At 43.1% G+C, this 23727-nt stretch overlaps 1 protein-coding gene across 5 annotated transcripts in view; it reads right to left on the minus strand.

The window, feature by feature from the left end:
• Positions 1 to 23727, minus strand: part of taf2 (TAF2 RNA polymerase II, TATA box binding protein (TBP)-associated factor) — a 184384-nt gene that overhangs the window by 124146 nt on the left and 36511 nt on the right. For all 5 annotated transcript variants that reach the window (XM_061673613.1, XM_061673614.1, XM_061673616.1 and 2 more), the window contains 2 exons: positions 10368 to 10486; positions 1638 to 1779 (listed from right to left, as the gene is read on the minus strand). In XM_061673613.1, the coding sequence (XP_061529597.1) occupies positions 1638 to 1779; positions 10368 to 10486 (261 nt within the window). The remainder of the gene's footprint in view (positions 1 to 1637; positions 1780 to 10367; positions 10487 to 23727) is intronic.

Below are 23727 nucleotides of genomic sequence, written 5' to 3' on the forward strand. Positions count from 1 at the left end.
GAAATATTATGTATAGTATTGTTGTGTGTCGTGTTAATGATTCCACCACTGATATGGCTTTTGCATAGAAGGGAAGAAAATGGTATTGATATTATTGCCAATTATTGCCACGATTTGTGTCGAAAGAACATCATGACATACTCCATGAAGGTTGGAATGTATCACATATATACTTAACCAATACATGGTACAGGTACGTTTCAATGATTGTAAAAGTAAAAGATTGATCCAGTTGTTACGTATGTACTAATATGCTGGCTTCCTCAATGCACCCTACATGAGATGCAATGTCTATTTTTATAAATACTAGCATTAAAGCATGGGAAACAAATAATGAGGAAATTACTGACATGGGGAGAATGGTTTTATAAAATCGAATAGTTCTTGATAGTAACTGCGGCATAAGGAGGAGTTTGCGCCGTGATCAATGAAACATGTTGTACACATTTTCCTGAAAATGCTGGAGTGTATTGGTAAAAATTATAAATAATTGTTATATTGTTGTTGTTTTGTTTATTTGCTGGATGTATCTTGCGATGCCTTCGTAACATGGTGTCCAAAATGGTATATCGGACTGTCACCGGATTGATATTGAGTGATGAATATATGACTTTGTCGAAAGAAGAACAATATGATGATTGTGAGACAAGAGCTTGAAGTACATCAAAGATGAAATACATGTTATTGTCATGAAAATCATTGTGAAATGTGACAGTATGTTGAGTGATGTATTTTTATTTGATAAACAGGAGGTAAAGGAGGGAAATTTTTTTATGTATTATTGCATAAAAACACATTGTTGCTGTAACTGCACTGAGATGATAGCACCCTCGTTCACTAGAAGCAGGAGCAGTTTGGAGGAGTGCCACAGTACACATTCCACAAGGCAATAAAACCGCCACACCTCCAGCCACTGACCACATCCTTAAAAGGTCATGGAATGTGATACCACCTACTCGAGCCTTAATAAAAAGAGCTGCGCAAGGACAGGCACCTCAGAGGAGTTGGGAGAGATAAACAAAGTGGTTGTTCTTGTAGCTGCTCTCACTTTGCAAAGTTACTTAACTCGGGTTTCTTGATTTCTTACTTCTGTATCCTTCCTTGGTGCAAATGTGTTGGTTAAAATAATAATTTTTGCTAAAATGTTAAAAAAAAATGTTTTGTCGATGACAGCGTAATTAATTAGGAATTTTTATGTGTATTAAAATAGTGATTGAACATGATTTCTGGATGGTGTTGGTTGATGTTGGTGGCAACAGTATATGATGAAAATGTAAGGATGGATATTACTTGAATGATGAGAGAACAGCTGTTGAAAGTCAGCTGGGATTCCACCCAACAGCAACTATGTGAAATTTGTCGTTGCTGAATATTTACTAACTCTGTATGGGTTTATTTGTAAATATAGCTGCAAAATAAGACAGAACTGGCGACTATACTGTATATCACATTCTTGCGACTCAAACTCGTTCGAGTGAAAACATGGCCGTCTATCTAAGCGAGTAGATGTGATGTTTTAAACTTATTTTTTATAATAAATACTTTGTACATTGAAATAAACAGTAACAGCAAAAGATGTGCACATTTTATCTATGTATCTACCTTAAGATTTGTACAGAAAAAAGTATGATTAATACCGAGTGGAGTTGTGGTGTCCGAAGGAGAACACGTGAGCACCTCTCTCTGCCAAACTGCCTTCCACATCATGGATAACAAAGTGGAGACCCCCTTTAGGCTGGTCCAGGGAAAATTCAATGTATACCTTTAAAAGATGTGAATCTGGAGACAAAAGCACACAATGAAAAGGACATATCAGTAACATTGGACAAACACTTTTTGTGACAAACTCAGGTAACAGTCATTCAGAATGAGATTACATTGGTAAATACTTTATAATTACATGAAGAGCTGTGTGATATAACCGGGGGTTCACATACAGCGGCTGACATAAGTATTTAACACGTCACCATTTTTCTCACTAAATATATTTTCAAAGGTGCTATCGACATAAAAATTGCACCAGATGTTGGGAACAACACTAGTTAATCCATAGATACAATATATATATATATATATATATATATATATATATATATATCAAATCATATAATGATTTGATTTGCAAATCATGTTCAACCTATACCTAATTTAATACACTACCAAGACAAGATATTTAATGTTCAAACTGATAAACTTGATTGTTTTTAGCAAATAATCGTTAACATAGAATTTTATGGCTGCAACATGCTCCAAAAAAGCTGGGACAGGTGGCAAAAAAGACTGCGAAAGTAGAGGAATGCTCATCAAAAACCTGTTTGGAACATCCCACAGGTGAACAGGCTAATTGGGAACAGGTGGCTGCCATGATTGGGTCGAACAGGAGCTTCCCTAAATTGCTCAGTCATTCACAAGCAAAGATGGGGCGAGGTTCACCTCTTTGTGAAAAAGTGCGTAAGAAAATAGTCGAACAGTTTAAGGACAATGTTCCTCAACGTACAATTGCAAGGAATTTAGGGATTTCATCATCTAACGGTCCATAATATCATCAAAAGGTTCAGAGAATCTGGAGAAATCACTGCATATAAGCAGCAAGGCTGAAAACCAACATTGAATGCCCGTGACCTTCGATCACTCAGGCGGCACTGCATCAAAAACCGACATCAATGTGGAAAGGATATCACCACATGGGCTCAGGAACACTTCAGAAAACCAATGTCAGTAAATACAGTTCGGCGCTACATCCGTAAGTACAACTTGAAACTCTACTATGCAACGCAAAAGCCATTTATCAACAACACCCAGAAACCGTGACGGCTTCTCTGGGCCCGAGCTCCTCTAAGATGGACCGATGCAAAGTGGGAAAGTGTTCTGTGGTCCAACGAGTCCATATTTCAAATTGTTTTTGGAAATTGTGGACGTCGTGTGCTCCGGACCAAAGAGGAAAAGAACCACCCGGACTGTTATGGACGCAAAGTTCAAAAGCCAGCATCTTTGATGGTATGGGGCTGTGTTAGTGCCAAAGGCATGGATAACTTACTGTGAAGGCACCATTAATGCTGAAAGGTATTTCCAGGTTTTGGAGAAACATGTGCTGCCATCCAAGCAATGTCTTTTTCATGGACGCCCCTGCTTATTTCAGCAAGACAATGCCAAACCACATTCTGCACGTTATATCAGTGTGGCTTTGTAGGAAAAGAGTGCGGGTACGAGACCCCCCTGCCTGCAGTCCAGACCTGTCTCCCATTAAAATGTGTGGCGCATTATGAAGCGTAAAATACGACAACGGAGACCCCGGATTGTTGAACAGCTGAAGCTGTACATCATGCAAGAATGGGAAAGAATTCCACCTACAAACCTTCAACAATTAGTGTCCTCAGTTCCCAAACATTTATTGACTGTTGTTAAAAGAAAAGACACAATGGTAAACATGACCCTGTCCCAGCTTTTTTGGAATGTGTTGCAGCCATAAAATTCCAAGTTAATGATTATTGGCTAAAAAACAATAACGTTTATCAGTTTGAATATTAAATATCTTGTCTTTGTAGTGTATTCAATTAAATATAGGTTGAACATGATTTGCAAATCATTGTATTCTGTTTTTGTTTCCCACAACGTCCCAACTTCATTGGAATTGGGGTTGTATATACGTGTATATATGCGTGTTTACGCGTATACGCTTATAAACGCATACATAGGCGTACATACGCGTACATACGCATACACGCATGCATACGCGTACATACGCATACATACGCATACATACGCGTACATACGCATACACGCATACATACGCATACATACGCATACACGCATACATACGTATATACGCGTATACATACGTATATACGCGTATACACGCATACATACGTATATACGCGTATACACGCATACATACGTATATACGCATACATACGTATATACGCGTATATACGCATACATACGTATATACGCGTATATACGCATACATACGTACATACGCATACATACGTATATACGATCTCTGTAATAGATCTCTGGAAATGTGCGAAGTTCCATCCGGTTTCAAACGCTCCACCATCATTCCAGTCCCCAAGAAACCTGCAATCTCTGGTCTGAATGACTACAGGCCTGTCGCTTTGACATCTGTGGTCATGAAGTCCTTTGAACGTCTCGTGCTGGACCACCTCAAGAGTGTCACAGGTCCCCTGCTGGACCCCCTGCAGTTTGCCTACCAAGCGAACAGGTCTGCAGATGATGCAGTCAACATGGGACAGCACTTCATCCTAGAACACCTCGACAGTGCAGGGACCTACGCGAGGATCCTGTTCGTGGACTTCAGCTCAGCGATCAACACCATCATCCCTGAACTCTTTTCATCCAAGCTTCTCCAGCTCAGCGTCTCACCTGCCATCTGCCAGTGGATTTACAGCTTTCTGACGGGCAGGACACAGCAGGTCAGGCTGGGGGAGGCCACCTCATCCACACGCAGCATCAGCACTGGGGCGCGCCAAGGTTGTGTCCTCTCTCCGCTGCTCTTCTCTCTCTACACGAACGACTGCACCTCAGCGAACCCGACTGTCAAACTCCTGAGGTTTGCAGATGACACCACTGTCATCGGCCTCATCAAGGACGGTGACGAGTCTGCATATCGACAGGAAAGCGGAGCGGCTGGAGCTGTGGTGCGGCCGACACAACCTGGAGCTGAACACGCTCAAGACTGTAGAGATGATCGTGGACTTCAGGAGGCATCCATCGCCACAGCTGCCCCTCACGTTGTCCAGCTGCCTTGTGTCAACCGTCGAGTCCTTTCAAATTCCTGGGAATTACAATCTCTCAGGACCTGAAGTGGGTGACCAACATCAACTCCGTCCTCAAAAAGGCCCAGCAGAGGATGGACTTCCTGCGGCTTCTGAGAAAGCACAGCCTGCCATCGGAGCTGCTGAGACAGTTCTACACAGCGGTCATCGAATCAGTCCTGTGTTCTTCCATCACAGTCTGGTTTGGTGCTGCTACAAAAAAGGACAAACTCCGACTGCAACGGACAATCAAAACTGCTGAAAGGATTGTCCGGTACCCCCCTACCCACACTTGAGGACTTGCACACTGCCAGAACTAAGACAAGGGCGTGCAAAATCCTCTCGGACCCTCCGCACCCCGGTCACCAGCTCTTCCAGCTCCTTCCCTCAGGTAGGCGCTACCGATCAATGCAAACTAGAACTAGTAGATATTCCAACAGCTTCTTCCCTCTTGCGATCAACTTCTTAAACACCTAACCTATAATTCCATCACAACAAGCTGGACATTTTTTTACTTGAGTTCGTTGTCACATTTCTGTGGGGCCAATTATGTATTACTCGTGCACTCACTGTAGCACGCTGCACTATTTGCATAGACTGGCCACTCATGCCAGTGTAGCATCTGCTTCATTTGCACACTGATTGAGGAGTATCTGTAACATTTGCACAACCAACATTGTCCCAGATTATCGCACTACTCGTCACTTTATACCGCATACACTCCTTGAAGTCTCAGCGCCCTTTGCACAATGGTCATTGCACCGGACTATTGCAATATTAGTCATTCGAACTGCTCTAAGTGCTGGAGGACTCTGCATCTTTTTGCACAATTGTTTTTTGTCAATGTCTTTATGTCCCCAAAGTGTTCTGTAAATTGACTGTCTGTTGTACTTGAGCGGCTCCAACTACCGGAGACAAAGTCCTTGTGTGTTTTGGACATACTTGGCAAATAAAGATGATTCTGATTCTGATATGCACGTATATACGTATGTATGTGTATATACACGTATATACGTATGTATGTGTATATACGTATCTACGTATGTATGTGTATATACGTATGTATGTGTATATACGTAGATGCGACACAGGGCAAAGGTAGAGGTGGCAAAGGCCAAACAAGAGGCATATGATGACATATATGGCAGGTTGGACAGTAAAGAAGGAGAAAATGGTCTACACAGTTTTGTCAGACAGAGGGATAGAGATGGGAAGGATGTGCAGCAGGTTAAGGTGATTAAGGATAGAGAGGGAAATATGTTGACTGGTGCCAGTAGTGTGCTTGCTAGATGGAAAGAATACTTCAAGGAGTTGATGAATGAGGAAAAGGAGAGAGAAGGGAGAGTAGAAGAGGCAAGGGTGGTGGCACAGGAAGTGGCTATGATTATGGGGGAAGTTAGAAAGGCATTAAAGAGGATGAAAAATGGAAAGGCAGTTAGTCCTGATGAAATTCCTGTGGTGTATGGAAGCATCTAGGAGAGGTGGCTTTGGAGTTTTTGACCAGGTTGTTCAATAGAATTCTATCGTGTGAGAAGATGCCTGAGGAATGAAGGAAAAGTGTGCTGGTGCCCATTTTTAAGAACAAGGGTGATGTGCAGAGCTGTGGGAACTATAGAGGAATACAGTTGATGAGCTACACAATGAAGTTATGGGAAAGAGTAGTGGAGGCGAGACTCAGGACAGAAGTGAGTATTTGTGAGCAACAGTATGGTTTCATGCCTAGAAAGAGTACCACAGATGCATTATTTGCCTTGAGGATATTGATGGAAAAGTAAGGGGGAGGTCAGAAGGAGCTCCATTGTGTCTTTGTAGAGCTAGAGAAAGCTTATGACCACCCAGAGAGGAACTGCGGAAGTTCCTCTCTCATGCGGAAGTCTGGAGTGGCAGAGAAGTATGTTAGAATAATCCAGGACATGTATGAGGGCACCAGAACAGCAGTGAGGTGTGCTGTAGGTGTGACAGACGAATTTAAGGTGGAGGTGGGACTGCATCAGGGATCAGCCCTGAGCCCCTTTCTGTTTGCAGTGGTGATGGATAGGCTGACAGATGAGGTTAGACTGGAATGCCCGTGATGTTTGCAGATGACATTGTGATCTGCAGTGAAAGCAGGGAGCAGGTAGAGGAACAGTTAGAAAGATGGAGGCATGCACTGGAAAGCAGAGGAATTAATATTAGCCGAAGTAAGACAGAATGCATGAATGAGAGGAGTGGAGGGGGGAGAGTGAGGCTACAGGGAGAAGAGATAGCAAGGGTGAAGGACTTGAAATACTTGGGGTCAACAGTCCAGAGCAATGGTGAGTGTGGTCAGGAAGTGAAGAAACAGGTCAAAGCAGGTTGCAACGGGTGGAGGAAGGTTTCAGGTGTGTTATGTGACAGAAGAGTCTCTGCTAGGATGAAGGGCAAAGTTTATAAAACAGTGGTGAGGCCAGCCATGATGTACGGATTAGAGACCATGTCACTGAAGAGACAACAGGAAGCAGAGCTGGAGGTGGCGGAATTAAAGATGTTTAGGTTCGCTCTCGGAGTGACCAGGTTGGATAGAATTAGAAATGAGCTCATCAGAGGGACAGCCAAGGTTTGATGTTTTGGAGAAAAAGTTAGAGAGAGCAGACTTCGATGGTTTGGACACGTTCAGAGGAGAAATAGTGAGTATATTGGTCGAAGGATGATGAGGATGGAGCTGCCAGGCAAGAGAGCTAGAGGAAGACCAAAGAGAAGGTTGATGGATGTCGTGAGGGAAGACATGAGGGCACTTGGTGTTCGAGAGGAGGATGCAGGAGATAGGCTTACATGGAAAAGGATGATGCGCTGTGGCGAACCCTAAAGGGACAAGCCGCAAGGAAAAGAAGATGTATAGCACCCTGAGATGTACAAAAAAGTAAGCAGAAGCCATCTCCTAAATGCACAGGAAGTGAGCTATGATTTTTTGAAAATACAAAACTGGCCCTTTTTTGACCATTTTTCCACATTCACAGCAGTCATACAGTGGGGGAAAAAGTATTTAGTCAGCCACCAATTGTGCAAGTTCTCCCACTTAAAAAGATGAGAGAGGCCAGTAATTTTCATCATAGGTACACCTCACTTATGTGAGACAAAATTAGTAAAAAACAAATCCATAAAAATCATGTTTGATTTTTAATGAACTGGTAAATTCCTCAATAAAATAAGTATTTGGTCACCTACAAACAAGGAAGATTTCTGGCTCTCACAGACCTGTAACTACTTCTTTAAGAGGCTCCTCTGTCCTTCACTCGTTACCTGTATTAATGGCACCTGTTTGAACTCATCAGTATAAAAGACACCTGTCCACAACCTCAAACTGTCACACTCCAAACTCCACTATGGCCAAAACCAAAGAGCTGTCAAAGGACACCAGAAACAAAACTGTAGACATGCACCAGGCTGGGAAGACTAAATCTGCAATAGGTAAGCAGCTTGGTCTGAAGAAATCAACTGTGGGAGCAATTATTAGAAAATGGAAGACATACAAGACCACTAATAATCTCCCTCGATCTGGGGTTCCACGCAAGATCTCACCCCGTGGGGTCAAAATGATCACAAGAACGGTGAGCAAAAGTCCCTGAACCACATGGGGGTGGACCTAGTGAATGACCTGCAGAGAGCTGGGACCAAAGTAACAAAGGCTACAATCAGTAACACACTACGCCGTCAGGGACTCAAATCCTGCAGTGCCATTCATGTCGACCTGCTTAAGCCAGTACATGTCCAGGAAAGTCTGAAGTTTGGTTGAGAGCATTTGGATGATCCAGAAGAGGATTGGGAGAATGTCATAAGGACAGATGAAACCAAAATAGAACTTTTGGGTAAAAACTCAACTTGTCGTGTTTGGAGGAGAAAGAATAGTGATTTGCATCCAAAGAACACCATACCTACTGTGAAGCATAGGGGTGGAAACATCATGCTTTTGGGGTGTTTTTCTGCAAAGGGACCAGGACGAGATGATCTGTGTAAAGGAAAGAATGAATGGGGCAATGTATCGTGAGGTTTTGAGGAAAAACCTCCTTCCATCAAAGGCATCGAAGATGAAACGTCGCTGGGTCTTTCAACATGACAATGATCCCAAACACACCGCCCGGGAAATGAAGGAGTGGCTTCGTAAGAAGCATTTCAAGGTCCTGGAGTGATCGACCCAGTCTCCAGATCTCAACCCCATAGAAAATCATTGGAGGGAGTTGAAAGTCGCTGTGTGAAAAGCCCCAAAATATCACTGCTCTCGAGAAGATCTGCATGGAGGGCCAAAATACCAGCAACAGTGTGTGAAAACCTTGTGAAGACTTACAGAAAACGCCAACAAAGGGTATATAACAGAGTATTGAGATTAACTTTTGTTATTGACCAAATACTTATTTTCCACCATAATTTGCTAATAAATTCTTTAAAAATCACAGTGACTTACTGAATTTTTTTTTCTCATTTTGTCTCTCATAGGTGAGGTATACCTATGATGAAAATCACAGGCCTCCCTCATCTTTTTAAGTGGGAGAACTTGCACAATTGGTGGCTTACTAAATACGTTTTTACCCCACTGTACTTTTGCGAACTTGTCCGACAGCTCTCAATATCCAGAACAATCAGTGTTACGACTGAAAAGAGTCAACATTCAGTGATTTGTGTCACAAAATACGGACGTTCTCTCACATTTGTCAGCTCTTGAATGTTTTACGTATTGTACACTCATGATCATAAATGTTAGCCAGTTCTAATGTTTTTTTTTTTTAATCTTTGGCTGTCATTTGGAGGATTTTTTTTTTTAACCTCACTGATGAGTCTTTGTTGTGCTCTTACTGTTATTTTTATAGGGTGCCCACTTCTGAGTAGAGTAGCAACAGTCCAAAAGTGTCTCCATTAGTAAGTCGTTTGGCTAACTGTAGACAAGTGAATTTCTAGGGTCTTTCAAATAACTGTAACCCTTGCCAGCTTTCTGTAAGTGAACAATTCCCGATAGTAGAACCTCTGAAAGCTTTTTTTGGGCAAAACATGGCTCACATACCGGTAAGCCTATTCTTGTACAGAATGAATTCGAAACGTTTGAGGGGTTTTAAGCAGCTGAACTCCACACCTCCAAACTCATGATTTTGAGACTCCAGTTGTGCTAAAACCTGACTGCAATTACCTTTTTTGAGGTAATTAATTAAATGGCCACATACTTTCTATAAGAAAGATAAAAAATGCTGTGTTACTATATATATATATATATATATATATATATATATATATATACACACACACACACACACACACACACACACCGTAGTTTCAGATGATCGGATCACATTGACAAATTTATCCAGTGTGGGTGGATGGATGGATAATTCAAAACATTTGTTTTAGGCAGGCATTCCAGGAAGATTTAATTGTTTTGATTTGTATTTGTCATTCATGTATTTTATGTGGAAGACTTTGGGAATGAGCTCTGTGAGAATTGCCACATAAAATCTAATTACGGAAATACGGTCGTGAGAAAATATCTGATGATACAGAACGTTAACTTATTCCAATTTCTCGGCTTCACTAAGGTTCCAAAAAGATGAGATTTCGTCATAACCAATGGTTTAGTCGTGATTGTCTCACCATCTCCTTGTTTCCAGAGTTCAGAAGGAACCTTGATGACCAACTCCCCATGTCCCGCATCTGGGTCCACAGCACTCACCGCTGCAGTATAGGCACTCGAAAAATAGTTCAGGTTCCTTCTGTCGAAAAATCAGAAAATCATCTGGTAAATAAATAAATAAAAAACATCTCACTTCTATGCATGCAGACAGGCACAGTAAATTTAAATATCAGTTGTATTAGATAGTGTCTATTAATAATTTCAAACCAGTACCAGTGAGAGCTAGCAAAAAGAAAGCAACACAAGCTAGCAGAGAATCCTGGATGAGAAAGCATCAGAGTAAAGTATTCCCTCGGCATTAGCCTGAAGTCTGACATCTTTTCCTTGATTGCATGATCAGAATCAGAATCATCTTTATTTGCCAAGTATGTCCAAAACACACAAGGAATTTGTCTCCGGTAGTTGGAGCCGCTCTAGTACAACAGACAGTCAATTTACAGAACACTTAGGAGACAAAGACATTGACAAAAACAATGATATGATAACTTCATGTCCACAGGTGCGGTTGACAAACATTTCCTGACCAAACCTTTGCTTCTAAAAAGCACACATTCCAGTCAACTGAACCCGTTCATGAGCCTGGGCACACACTATATCCTGTACTGACCTGTTATGCCCTAAACAAAAAAATAAAAAAAATTAAAAAAATAAAATAAAAAAAATTAGGCTATCTTCAGCAAAATACTGTCTCCGACAAGATTGTTTGCCACATTTTTTTTAAAGGTCGCGTATTTTGCCAAACCATTTTTTCTCGTATTTGGGATGTAATATTGTCTCTATGGGGCCTCAGTAAACGTGTGAAATATGAATACAAATTGTCCACGCATTCCTGACTTCCTGACGTTTTTCTGCCAAGAGGCCAATAATCAGGTCATTCAAATTTCTCGAGCTTATCTACGTCACTAGCGAAGCTCTCCGCCTCCCACTCTCCTCCCGAGTCAGCGCTGTCAACATAAACGTGCTCTCACGAGTGGGTCGTCTACACAGAGGCAACCAATCAGAGGAAAGGGAGCGGTCTAAGCCAAATATGGACAAAGCAGATACAAAACGGGGTGAAACAGAAGTATCTGTCAGAGGGGCATTTTCTGGACACTCGTATGACAAAACCAAGGTGTTGTTTGAAATGAAATTGACACTTTTAAACTTATTCCATGTTAGAGAGTCACACTGTGGAGGTCTAACAGCCAAAATATGGGACCTTAAAATGTTTTGCTTCCTTCCATCAATATATAAACATCTTTAAACTGCTGTAGCCTGAATTTATTTACCCGTTGTTTCATACATGCGCCCCAAAATTTCTTACCCAGTTCAATATTAATAATGTATGTTAGCTCAACTCATTTACGGCCAGCTGATTTCAGAGCAGCCAACCCGATTTTGTCAGCAGTTTGAGCATTTTGACTGATTTTTCAAAACTCACAGAATAGTGTTCTATTATTATATTTGCACAGAGTCAGACTTTCTTCTTTCATCCAAAAAGCAGAGAACACTAGCTCTTTGTGAAAAGAAAAATCAGCAGAACAGTGACTCTAACGCTAATGTAGCGTATATGGGGGTTATAAAAATGTTATTAATTTGAAAAAATATACGAATGAAGGTAAAAGCCTGTGTTCACTTCCGGGTTAGTCCGATGTATGCTTTAACGTTAAAATCCAACTAATTTGTCCCCTAAAGGTCAGCATGTATCTTTTTATATGGAGAAATTTTAGGGAAAGTGACAAAACCTTTTTATCAATCTTATAATTTGAAGGTTGCTATATTTTATGAAATTTTGAGTCAGAGACAACAGAGGTTAATTGTTCAACTCAACCCACACAAAACACGACCAAGAATGGAATTTTAGCGAATATTTAATGACATCTACAATGGATCAAGAGGGAAACACACAAAGGGGTCAAACTAAAGAACGAAAATAACAGTAATAATGATAAAAAGAAGAAAAATAGGCGTAAGAAAAGGGAAATAGAGCACGGTGTGTTGGACTAAAGTTGAAAATGCGAGCGTTAAACGCCCAGTCCGGACGGGAGAGAGGACAAAGTTAGGATTTTGTGTGGAGCTAGTAATTTCCCCCAAATTATTAGGCACTAATATTGTACAATCTGGCAAACACTGGTGTGTTACTCACAAAAGTAGATCAGCTGGTGGGGGTCTGTCTCAGTCGTCTCGGGAAGCACGGAGACAGGTTTGGTCGAATGAGAAAAAGGATGCAGAAAAATGAAACAAAAGAGGTGGGAAGACGAAAAATTGTTTTTCGTCACGCCTCGTTGGGAGAATATGACCCTCCTCTCTCCCTGTCTTGGGTCCGGGATCCGCTCGCAAGTTCAGAAAAGTCACGTTTGCCTGGGAGCGTATCTGGTACCTCAGCAGCAACTGTTTTGGAGGCTTAGCAACGGCGATCCACGGAGGCACGGGAGCCGGGTCTCCATCCCCAAGGCCCGCAGTTACCGTGCCGCGTGCCAGAACAAAGAAGGATGATGGGGGAGGGGTGGCCGAGGCCAGCTTGTGGCTGACGAGGTTAGCCAGCCAGGACACGAAGAGAGAAAAAACACAATCGAAGCAAGAAGGCGGGAGTCAAGAGTTAAATACCCCGGGGGCGTGTCGAAGACGACCGAGGACCAGACAAGATCACACCCATCAGCTTGAATCTAGTCTACAATTTTGACCCATAAAATACCCCCAACTTTGTACTCTTTACTCACAGGTCAAGAATATAGACTGTTTAAAATTTAGTCTTGGAAAATCAACTGCTTATGGTTCAAATCACATTTCATGCTGCTTGGAGTCAAGTCAAGAAAAATAGTTCTCAAAATCTCGCAGCTGCGCTTGTAAAGTTGACACACTGACACAGACATCAAGGCATACACTTGGAATAATTCGGCAGAGTTTGTAAAATATCAAAACAAATTTTCCTTCGGTTAAACATAAAATGCGAGTTCACGATTCGGCTTTGCAGTTTCTCTCAACGACAGTGGGTGTCACCTTGTGTGCACATTTGTCGACTCGTCCCTTTTGGCTGTCGCCAATTCAAACGAAGAAAAGGACTCTTTGATGACTGTAAACAAAGATTTCGAGGGGACCTGCTAATTACTTTAGGGTCCATTTGAAGTATGCCAGGTGTCCTCTTAGCGACTGTGTCACAGCAGTCCGGCTTCGAAGAATGCAGTTTATCACGGCCTGGGGAGTCACTGTGTCACCTCAGGTTGCGGGGAGCATGTGCGCTACACTAATATTTTTGGCTTTAGTGACACCTCTCACACCTGAATGGTCTCATTCTATAAAAGAGAAAAAAGCCATTCCAACATTCTGGAATGGCTTTTGATAGCAAAATAATAATAAGGTATTTACCGATATACACGCAGCGTGAGCAGTACTCGTACTGTTTTCTAGCTTTTTACATGGCTTTTTCCAAAGCCCAATTCCAATGAAGTTGGGATGTTGTGTAAAACGTAAATGGAAAAAAGCATACAATGATTTGCAAATCCTTTTCAATTTATATTAAATATAATACACTAAAAAGACAAGCTGCGATTGGCTGGCGACCAGTTCAGGCTTTACCCCGCCTCTCGCCCGACGATAGCTGGGATAGGCTCCAGCACGCCCGCGACCCTTGTGAGGATAAAGCGGTACAGAAAATGGATGGATGGATAAAAAGACGGCGGCACGGTTGGCAACTGGTTAGAGCGTCAGCCTCACAGTTCTGAGGACCCGGGTTCAATCCCCGGCCCCGCCTGGGTGGAGTTTGCATGTTCTCCCCGTGCCTGCATGGGTTTTCTGCGGGCACCCCGGTTTCCTCCCACATCCCAAAAACATGCATTAATTGGAGACTCTAAATTGCCAGTAGGTGTGAATTTGAGTGCGAATGTTTGTTTGTTTGTTTGTATGTGCTCTGCAATTGGCTGGCAACCAGTTCAGGGTGTACCCTGCCTCCTGCCCGATGATAACTGGGATAGGCTCCAGCAAGCCTGCGACCCTGGTGAGGAGAAGCGGCTCAGAAAATGGATGGATGGATGGATGGATAAAAAAACAAGGTATTTAATGTTCAAACTGATGAACATTGTTTTTTTTTGCAGCTATTCTCTCATTTTGAATTTGATGCTTGCAACACATTCCAAAAAAGATGGGACAGGGGCAACAAAAGACTGGGAAAGTTGGGGAATGCTAAAAATAAAAACCACCTGTTTGGAACATTCCACAGGTGAGCAGGTTAATTGGAAACAGATGTGTGTCATAATTGGATATCAAAAGAGCATCCCTGAAAGGCTCAGTTGTTCACAAGCGAGGATGGGACGAGTTTCACCACTTTGTGAACAACTGCGTGCGTAAATAGCCAACAGTTTAATACCAAGGTCACTCAACGGACAATTGCAAGGAATTTAGGGATTTTATCATCTGGGCCCAGGCGGCACGGTGGACGACTGGTTAGAGCGTCTGCCACACAGTTCTGAGGACCGGGGTTCAATCCCCGGTCCTCAGCCTGTGTGGAGTTTGTATGTTCTCCCCGTGCCTGCGTGGGTTTTCTCCGGGCACTCCGGTTTCCTCCCACATCCCAAAAACATGCATGGTAGGTTAATTGACAACTCTAAATTGCCCGTAGGTGTGAATGTGAGTGCGAATGGTTGTTTGTTTGTATGTGACCTGCGATTGGCGCCCGCGACCCTAGTGAAGAGAAGCGGCTCAGAAAATGGATGGATGGGTGGATCATCTCGGCCCATAATATCAAAAGATTCAGAAAATCTGGAGAGATTTCTGGACGTAGCAAGGCAGAAAGCCAACGTTGAATGCCGATCGTCGATTGCTCAGGTGACACTGCATTAAAAACCGGCATCGTTGTGAAAAGGATATTGACACGTGGGCTCAAGAACACTTCAGAGAACCATTGTCAGTTAACATAGTTCGTTGCCACATCTACAAATGCAAGTTATTACTATCATGCAAAGTGAAAGCCATATATCAACAAAACCCACAAATGCTGCCAGCTTTTCTGGACTCAAGCTCATCTGAGATGGACTGACGCCAAGTGGAAAAGTGTGCTGTGGTCTGATGAATTAACATTTCAAATTGATTTTGGTTGGAACTCATGGACATTGTGTTCTCTGGGCCAAAGCGGAAAAGGACCGTTTGGATTGTTATCACCGCAAAGTTCAAAAGCCTCGTGTCCCTTGTCAACGCAGCAAAAGTAGCTGAGTAGGAAAATTTATGTTACATATATACCAAATATTAGTTGGAGTCAGAAGTAGGATTCTAGGATTGATTGCCGATCCAGGGAACGATGGGAGTGATTTATCATCCAGGACCAACGCACGAGTCCTGCCTCCACCCAAAAAATTTAGGACGGGGGGGCTGCCGGGGCTCTGGATGTCGGCTATCACCTCAGGATCCAAAAAGACCCTTTGTCCTCCAAACAAAGAATTACGGTAAAGAAAATTGTAATTCCTTGAAAATTTGACCATTTCATTGCTTGGATGACAGCATATGTTTCTACAAAACCTGTATGTGCCTTTCAGCATTAATGGTGCCTTCACAGATGTGTACGTTACCCATGTCATTGGCACTAACACAGCCCCATACCACACAGATGTTGGCTTTTGAACTTTGCGTCCATAACAGTCCGGATGGTTCTTTACCTCTTTGGCCCGGAGGACACGACGTCCACAATTTCCCAAAACAATTTGAAATGTGGACCCGTCGGACCACAGAACACTTTTCCACTTTGCATCAGTCCATCTTATATGAGCTCGGGCCCAGAGAAGCCGGCGACGTTTCTCGGTGTTGTTGATAAATGGCTTTTGCTTTGCATAGTAGAGTTTTAAGTTGCACTTACGGATGTAGTGCCGAGCTGCATTTCCTGACATTGTTTTTCTGAAGTGTTCCTGAGGCAATGTGGTGATATCCTTTACACATTGATATCGGTTTTTGATGCAGTGCCGCCAAGGGGGGGAAAAAAAAAAAAAGCCCTTTTGCACTCATAGTGGCAATCAATGGTGAGAGACCCAGTTCCTCCGACTTCTGGCTGACTCCCGGCAGCCCCAAAGACAGAGCGACGCTTGACTGGTGACAAACAAACACACACCCCAAGTCAACATTGCTGTTTCGTTTCGTTATTTTTCTGCAATGGAGATGCGCTTGGCACTGATTACACTTCTTTGCTTAAGATAGTTATTTAATTTACAGTCACCACCAAACATTCATTTACACACTTATGGAGTTAATGTATGCAAATATGAAGTATAACTGATAGATCACTTTGAATTAGAAATATGTCCTCTTATCCCCCGCTCCAAGACCAGTCCAAGTTGACAGAATGACCTTTATATTTGAATCTCTCATTGCTGTTGTTTAATGTTCTTTTTGTTGATTGTTTTTTTGTCATGACAACAAAAGACGAGGGATAACAACAACCATGACTAATGCAGATGGGAATATTGAAAGACCTGGGATGTAGAATTATTATTACTTGTAATTGTCTGAGGATCTATTGCCCATGTTAGATAATGTTGATGTTTGGTCTGGGACCTAAGGTGTAGCAGTTTTGAACTGCTTGAACAAATCTATAGTTGGGTTAGGGTTAGCCTGGGATGATGTAACTTGCCCTGGTGCCTAAGGGAAGGTGATTGATTATTACACCTGGAATGTAGGACGGTTATTTATAATTTTTCAAGGTTTTGAGAAACTCTCGCTAGTGGACATTTGGTCTGGGAAAAATAATTAAAATGCATTAATAGATGATTGAAAATGTTTAATAAACCAAGGTTGATTATTTTTTTTAGTATTAGATAAATCAACATTCTGGTTAAACCCATGGTTAATTCCATTGATATAAATAAATGATGAACACAAATGTGAAAAGCAAAATGTTAACTACTTACTGTGAGTGGTGAGAATATCGGTTTTGTGACACGATCCAAACGAATTAAAGAACAATCAAGAAATAAAGTAATTGACATCTGTCAGTCTGGAAAGGGTTACAAAGCCATTTCTAAAGCTTTAAGATTCCAGCAAACCATACAAGACAACACAAGAGCCATTAATCTCAAATGGGAAAATTATGGAACAGTGGTGAACCTTCCTAGGAGTGGCCAGCCTACAAATATTATCCCTAGAAACAGCAATGACTCATCCAGGAGGGCACAAAGGAACTCGGGACAACTTCCAAAGAACTGCAGGCCTCCTTTGCTTCAGTTAAGGTCAGTGTTCATGACACAACACTAAGGAAGAGACTGGGCAAAAAAGGAATGTATGGCAGAATTCCAAGGCGACCAAAAAGAGCAAAGGCTTGTCGTCCCAAGACTTTTAGGAGAATATTATATCGACTAACGTAATGAAAGTTGAGCTTTTTGGAAAGTCTGTGTCTCGTTACATGAATGTAGCACAGCATTTCAGAAAAAGAGCATTCTTCAACCAGTGAAACATGGTTGTGGTAGTGTGATGGTCTTAGGCTGTGTTGCTCCTTCAGGACCTGGACAACTTGCTGTGATTGATGGAACCATGAATCCTGCTCTTCAACAGAAAATCCTGAAGAAGTATGTTCAGCCATTATTTCGTGACCAAGCTGAACCGCACTTGGGTTCTGCAGCATGATAACGATCCAAAACACACCAGCAAGTCAACTTCTGAATGGCTAAAAAAATAGAAATAAATAAAAAATAAGGTTTCGGAGTGGCCTAGTCAAAGTCCAGACTTGAACCCAACTGAAATGCAGTGTCATGACCTTAAAAAGGTCCGTTCATGCTCAAAAATGCTAATTTTTTGCTGAATTCAAACAACTCTGCAAGGAAGAGTGGGCCAAAATATCTCCACAGGAATGTGAAAGACTCATTGCTAGTTATAGAAAACGCTTGATTTCAGTTGATGCTGCTGAGGATGACCAAACACTTATTAGGTTTAGGGGGCAATTACTTTTTCCACACAAAGCCAGGTAACTTGGAATATTTTCTTTTCCTTAATAAATGAACTCACCGTTTTAAGACAGCATTTTAAGTTCACTTGGGTTGTAGTTGTCTGATATTTACATTTGTTTGATGACTTAAAGTGGGGAAATTTTGCAAAAATATAAGAATTTGAAAAGGGGGGGGCAAACTTTTTTCACGGCACTGCGCATGTACGCGACTGTGCTGTGATAATAGCGACTGTGCTGTGATTTATGATATGCGTGTCTTATCTGGAAGATACAATTATGTCGCAGCAGGCAGCCAATCATATTGCAGCGGGTCGTTTTGAACCCAAATGTAATTCATAATGATTGCCAGTGTCACAGCGCACACTCTCTCTTTCTCTCTCTCTCTCTCTCTCTCTCGCGAGCGCAAGAGGAGATTGCAGTGGGTAAATAAAAAAGGTGACTTTCTTGTCTTGTTGGAAGGTACGCGACAGAGATCCCAAGATGGCGCCTACCAGTGTGGTCGCCTCGGTAACGTATTGTCTTTGTTTTTGTGTTTTTCGTCCGTCTTTGGAGACCTTACACGACTCACTTACACAAGGGGAGACCTGCTAACCATCAAGGAGGCTACTCCAGACTTTCTGTCACCAACTTTCGAAAATCCGCTCAGTTTTTTCCCCGAGTTACTCACCGGAGCGGCGTCCGCGGTTTTCGGCACATGGAGGCGGAAGCGGCGCCACAGAGGGAAACGAGCCGGCATTCAGGTGAAACTCCGCAAGAGAGGACACAGATTGGCCTTCCCGTCGATCCACCTCGCGAATGTAAGCTCCCTACCCAACAAAATGGACGAGCTTCATCTTCTGTTAAAGACCAGTAAAGACTTCGGACGTTCCGCGGCCATGTGCTTCACGGAGACCTGGCTTTGCGACGCCGTACCCGATGGCGCCGTCATGCTTCCTGGCTTCAACATTCATTGAGCGGACTGCGACATGGAATCATCGGGGAAAACAAAGGGCGGCGGGATATGCCTCCATATCAACGTAAAATGGTGTACGGATGTCACGGTGCTCAGCACACACTGCAGCCCGCATTTGGAGTCGCTGTTTTTGAACTGTAAACCATTCTACTCGCCACGTGAGTTTGTATCGTTTATACTGGCTGGAGTCTATATTACACCTCAAGCTAAAACGAACGCCGCATTGCTAACGCTCGCCGAACAAGTCAACGAAATTGAAAAAAAAACACCCGGACTCACCCCTCATTATTCTCGGGGACTTTAACAAAGCTAAACTCAACCACGAACTCCCTAAATACAAGCAGCACATCGACTGTCCTACCAGGGAAAATAATACTTTAGACCACTGCTACACTACGGTAAAGAACGCATACCGTGCTATACCTCGTGCAGCCCTGGGCTCGTCTGATCACTGCTTAATTCACTTAATACTGACGTACAAGCAGGAACTTAAATGTGCGAAGCCTACAGTGAAAACAGTCAAAAAGTGGACCAATGAAGCCAAGATGGAACTTCAAAGCTGTTTAGACTGCACAGACTGGAGTGTCTTAGAAAATTCAGCTGGCAGCCTGGATGAATATACGGACACTGTCACATCCTATATCAGTTTCTGTGAAGAGGTTTGTGTACCAACAAAATCATTTCGGACATTCAACAACAACAAGCCGTGGTTCACTGCTAAACTCAAGCAGCTTCGCCAAGCTAAGGAAGATGCATATCAGAGCGGGGACAGGGCCCTGTATAATCGAGCTAGAAACCAGCTTACTAAAGAAATTAACATTGCAAAGAGGATCTATGCAGCAAAGTTGGAAAAACAGTTTAGCGCGAAAGACTCGAAATCAGTCTGGCATGCATTCCAATCGCTGACTAATTAAAAGCGACAATCCCCCCAAGCTGAGAACAATAGCACACTAGCCAACGACTTGAATACCTTCTACTGCAGATTTGAAAAGGACAGTTTCACTCCACACACCCACCCGGCCGCACCCACGACCACAACCACAACTCTAACTTCTGCGTTAACCATCCATGAACAGAATTTGAGACGCATCTTCAAACAACAGAAGGTTAACAAAGCGGCAGGACCGGACCATGTGTCCCCATCCTGCCTCAAAGTCTGCGCGGACCAGCTCGCTCCAGTCTTCACTCAGATCTTCAACAGATCTTTGGAAATGTGCGAAGTTCCATCCTGTTTCAAACGCTCCACCATCATTCCAGTCCCCAAGAAACCTGCAATCTCTGGTCTGAATGACTACAGGCCTGTCGCTTTGACATCTGTGGTCATGAAGTCCTTTGAACGTCTCGTGCTGGACCACCTCAAGAGTGTCACAGGTCCCCTGCTGGACCCCCTGCAGTTTGCCTACCAAGCGAACAGGTCTGCGGATGATGCAGTCAACATGGGACTGCACTTCATCCTAGAACACCTCGGCAGTGCAGGGACCTACGCGAGGATCCTGTTCGTGGACTTCAGCTCAGCGTTCAACACCATCATCCCTGAACTCCTTTCAACCAAGCTTCTCCAGCTCAGCGTCTCACCTGCCATCTGACAGTGGATTTACAGCTTTCTGACGGGCAGGACACAGCAGGTCAGGCTGGGAGAGGCCACTTCATCCACACGCAGCATCAGCACTGGGGCGCCCCAAGGTTGTGTCCTCTCTCCGCTGCTCTTCTCTCTCTACACGAACGACTGCACCTCAGCGAACCTGACTGTCAAGCTCCTGAAGTTTGCAGATGACACCACTGTCATCGGCCTCATCAAGGACGGTGACGAGTCTCCATATCGACAGGAAGCGCAGCGGCTGGAGCTGTGGTGCGGCCGACACAACCTGGAGCTGAACACGCTCAAGACTGTAGAGATGATCGTGGACTTCAGGAGGCATCCTTCGCCACAGCTGCCCCTCACGTTGTCCAGCTGCCTTGTGTCAACCGTCGAGACCTTCAAGTTCCTGGGAATTACAATCTCTCAGGACCTGTAGTGGGCGACCAACATCAACTCCGTCCTCAAAAAGGCCCACCAGAGGATGTACTTCCTGCGGCTTCTGAGAAAGCACAGCCTGCCACCGGAGCTGCTGAGACAGTTCTACACAGCGGTCATCGAATCAGTCCTGTGTTCTTCCATCACAGTCTGGTTTGGTGCTGCTACAAAAAAGGACAAACTCCTACTGCAACGGGCAATCAAAACTGCTGAAAGGATTGTCGGTACCCCCCCTACCCACCATTGAGGACTTGCACGCTGCCAGATCTAAGACAAGAGCGTGCAAAATCCTCTCGGACCCTCCGCATCCTGGTCACCAGCTCTTCCAGCTCCTTCCCTCAGGTAGGCGCTACCGATCAACGCAAACTAGAACTAGTAGACATTCCAACAGCTTCTTCCCTCTTGCGATCAACTTCTTAAACACCTAACCTATAATTCCATTACAACAAGCTGGAAAGTTTTTGACTTGAGTTCGTTGTCACATTTCTGTGGGGCCAATTATGTATTACTCGTGCACTCACTGTATTTGTCTCGCCATGCTGCACTATTTGCATATACTGGCCACTCATGCCAGAGTAGCATCTGCTCCATTTGCACACTGATTGAGGAGTATCTGTAACATTTGCACAACCAACATTGTCCCAGATGATCGCGCTACTCGTCACTTTAAACCGCATACACTCCTTGAAGTCTCAGCGCCCTTTGCACAATGGTCATTGCACCGGACTATTGCAATATTAGTCATTCGAACTGCTCTAAGTGCTGGAGGACTCTGCATCTTTTTGCACAATTGTTTTTTGTCAATGTCTTTATGTCCCCAAAGTGTTCTGTAAATTGACTGTCTGTTGTACTCGAGCGGCTCCAACTACCGGAGACAAATTCCTTGTGTGTTTTGGACATACTTGGCAAATAAAGATGATTCTGATTCTGATTAAAACATGCACTCATGCAAATGCGACTATGAAATTTTTATTCGCACAAGTTGAAAAAAAGGTTGCATATGCAACTAATTTGGTCACAGTCTAGAGCCCTGTAAAATATTCGTTAGCTGCAGCCCTACATTCAACTCCCAGGTTATATTGTCGTATTTTTATAATTTAATAAACCCTGCGTCGGGTCCCTGTGCGATTAACCTGCAAAATATTGCTTGTCAAATTAGAAAGTTGCTCCACCCATACATCCATTTTCTGAGCCGCTTATCCTCACTAGGGTCGCGGGCGTGCTGGAGCTTATCCCAGCTGTCATCGGGCAGGAGGCGGGGTACACCCTGAACTGGTTGCCAGCCAATCGCAGGGCACATACAAACAGACAACCATTCGCACTCACAGTCACACCTACGGGCAATTTAGAGTCTCCAATTTATGCATGTGTTTTGGGATGTGGGAGGAAACCGGAGTGCCCGGAGAAAACCCACGCAGGCACGGGGAGAACATGCAAACTCCACACAGTCGGGGCCGGGGATTGAACCCGGGTCCTCAGAACTGTGAGGCTGACGCTCTAACCAGTCGGCCACCGTGCCACAGAAAGTTGCTCCTCAAATGAAAAATGATGAGCAAAACTGCTTCTCAAAGAAAAAAATATTTCGAGCCTTGCAGTGTCAGAAAGCTTGGTCTCAGTCGCGGGTGATGGGTTTTGCAATGCAATAATTACCTAAAACACAGCTAAAAATACCCAAGAATGGCTAAGAGCAAAACATTGGACTATGATGAAGTGGCCTTCTTTGAGCCCTGATCTAAATCCTGTTGAATATCTGTGGAAGGAGCTGAAACATGCAGTCTCGAGAAAGCACCCTTCAAACCTGAGACAACGGGAGCAGTTTGCTCCAGAGTGGGCCAAAATACCTGCCGAGTGGGCCAAAATACCTGACGAGAGGTTCAGAAGTCTCACAGAAAAGTTAAAAAAATCGTTTTAATCCAGTGATTGCTTCAAAAGGTTGTGCAACAACATTACATCAAGGGTATGATCATTTTCATGATTTCATGATTTTTGAGTTTTGTTTTGTTTATTAAATATATAATATACAATTAAATTATAGTTATTTCTGTGACCACTGTGGGGTACCAACAATTTTACCCACGTGTATAGTAACTGTCCTGTGGTAATGTTCTTAACATGATTATAAAAATCTAGAAATTCAGACAAATTCTTCTGGAAGTGAATTTATATAGGTAGGCAGCCCTGAAGTCACAGCCATATGTGCATTTCTGCAAATTGGCATAATAATTTTGTTTGCCGTTTCGGGTTCTGGGCTTGGTTTCCTCATTTTCGGTTTCAGCCAAGAATTTTCATTTCGGTGACTCACTAATATTTAGTACATTTCATACAGCCACTTTTTTTTTTTTTTTTTTTAAACAAACAATAATTGTATGCTGAATCTTTTTTTCTTTTCTAACAAAAAAATGTCCCTCCTTTCTATGAATTTTAAGTGTTACTCTTTTTGAACCACTTGACCAAAAA

This window comes from Phycodurus eques, chromosome 4 (assembly GCF_024500275.1).
Source record: "Phycodurus eques isolate BA_2022a chromosome 4, UOR_Pequ_1.1, whole genome shotgun sequence".
NCBI lineage: Eukaryota > Metazoa > Chordata > Actinopteri > Syngnathiformes > Syngnathidae > Phycodurus > Phycodurus eques.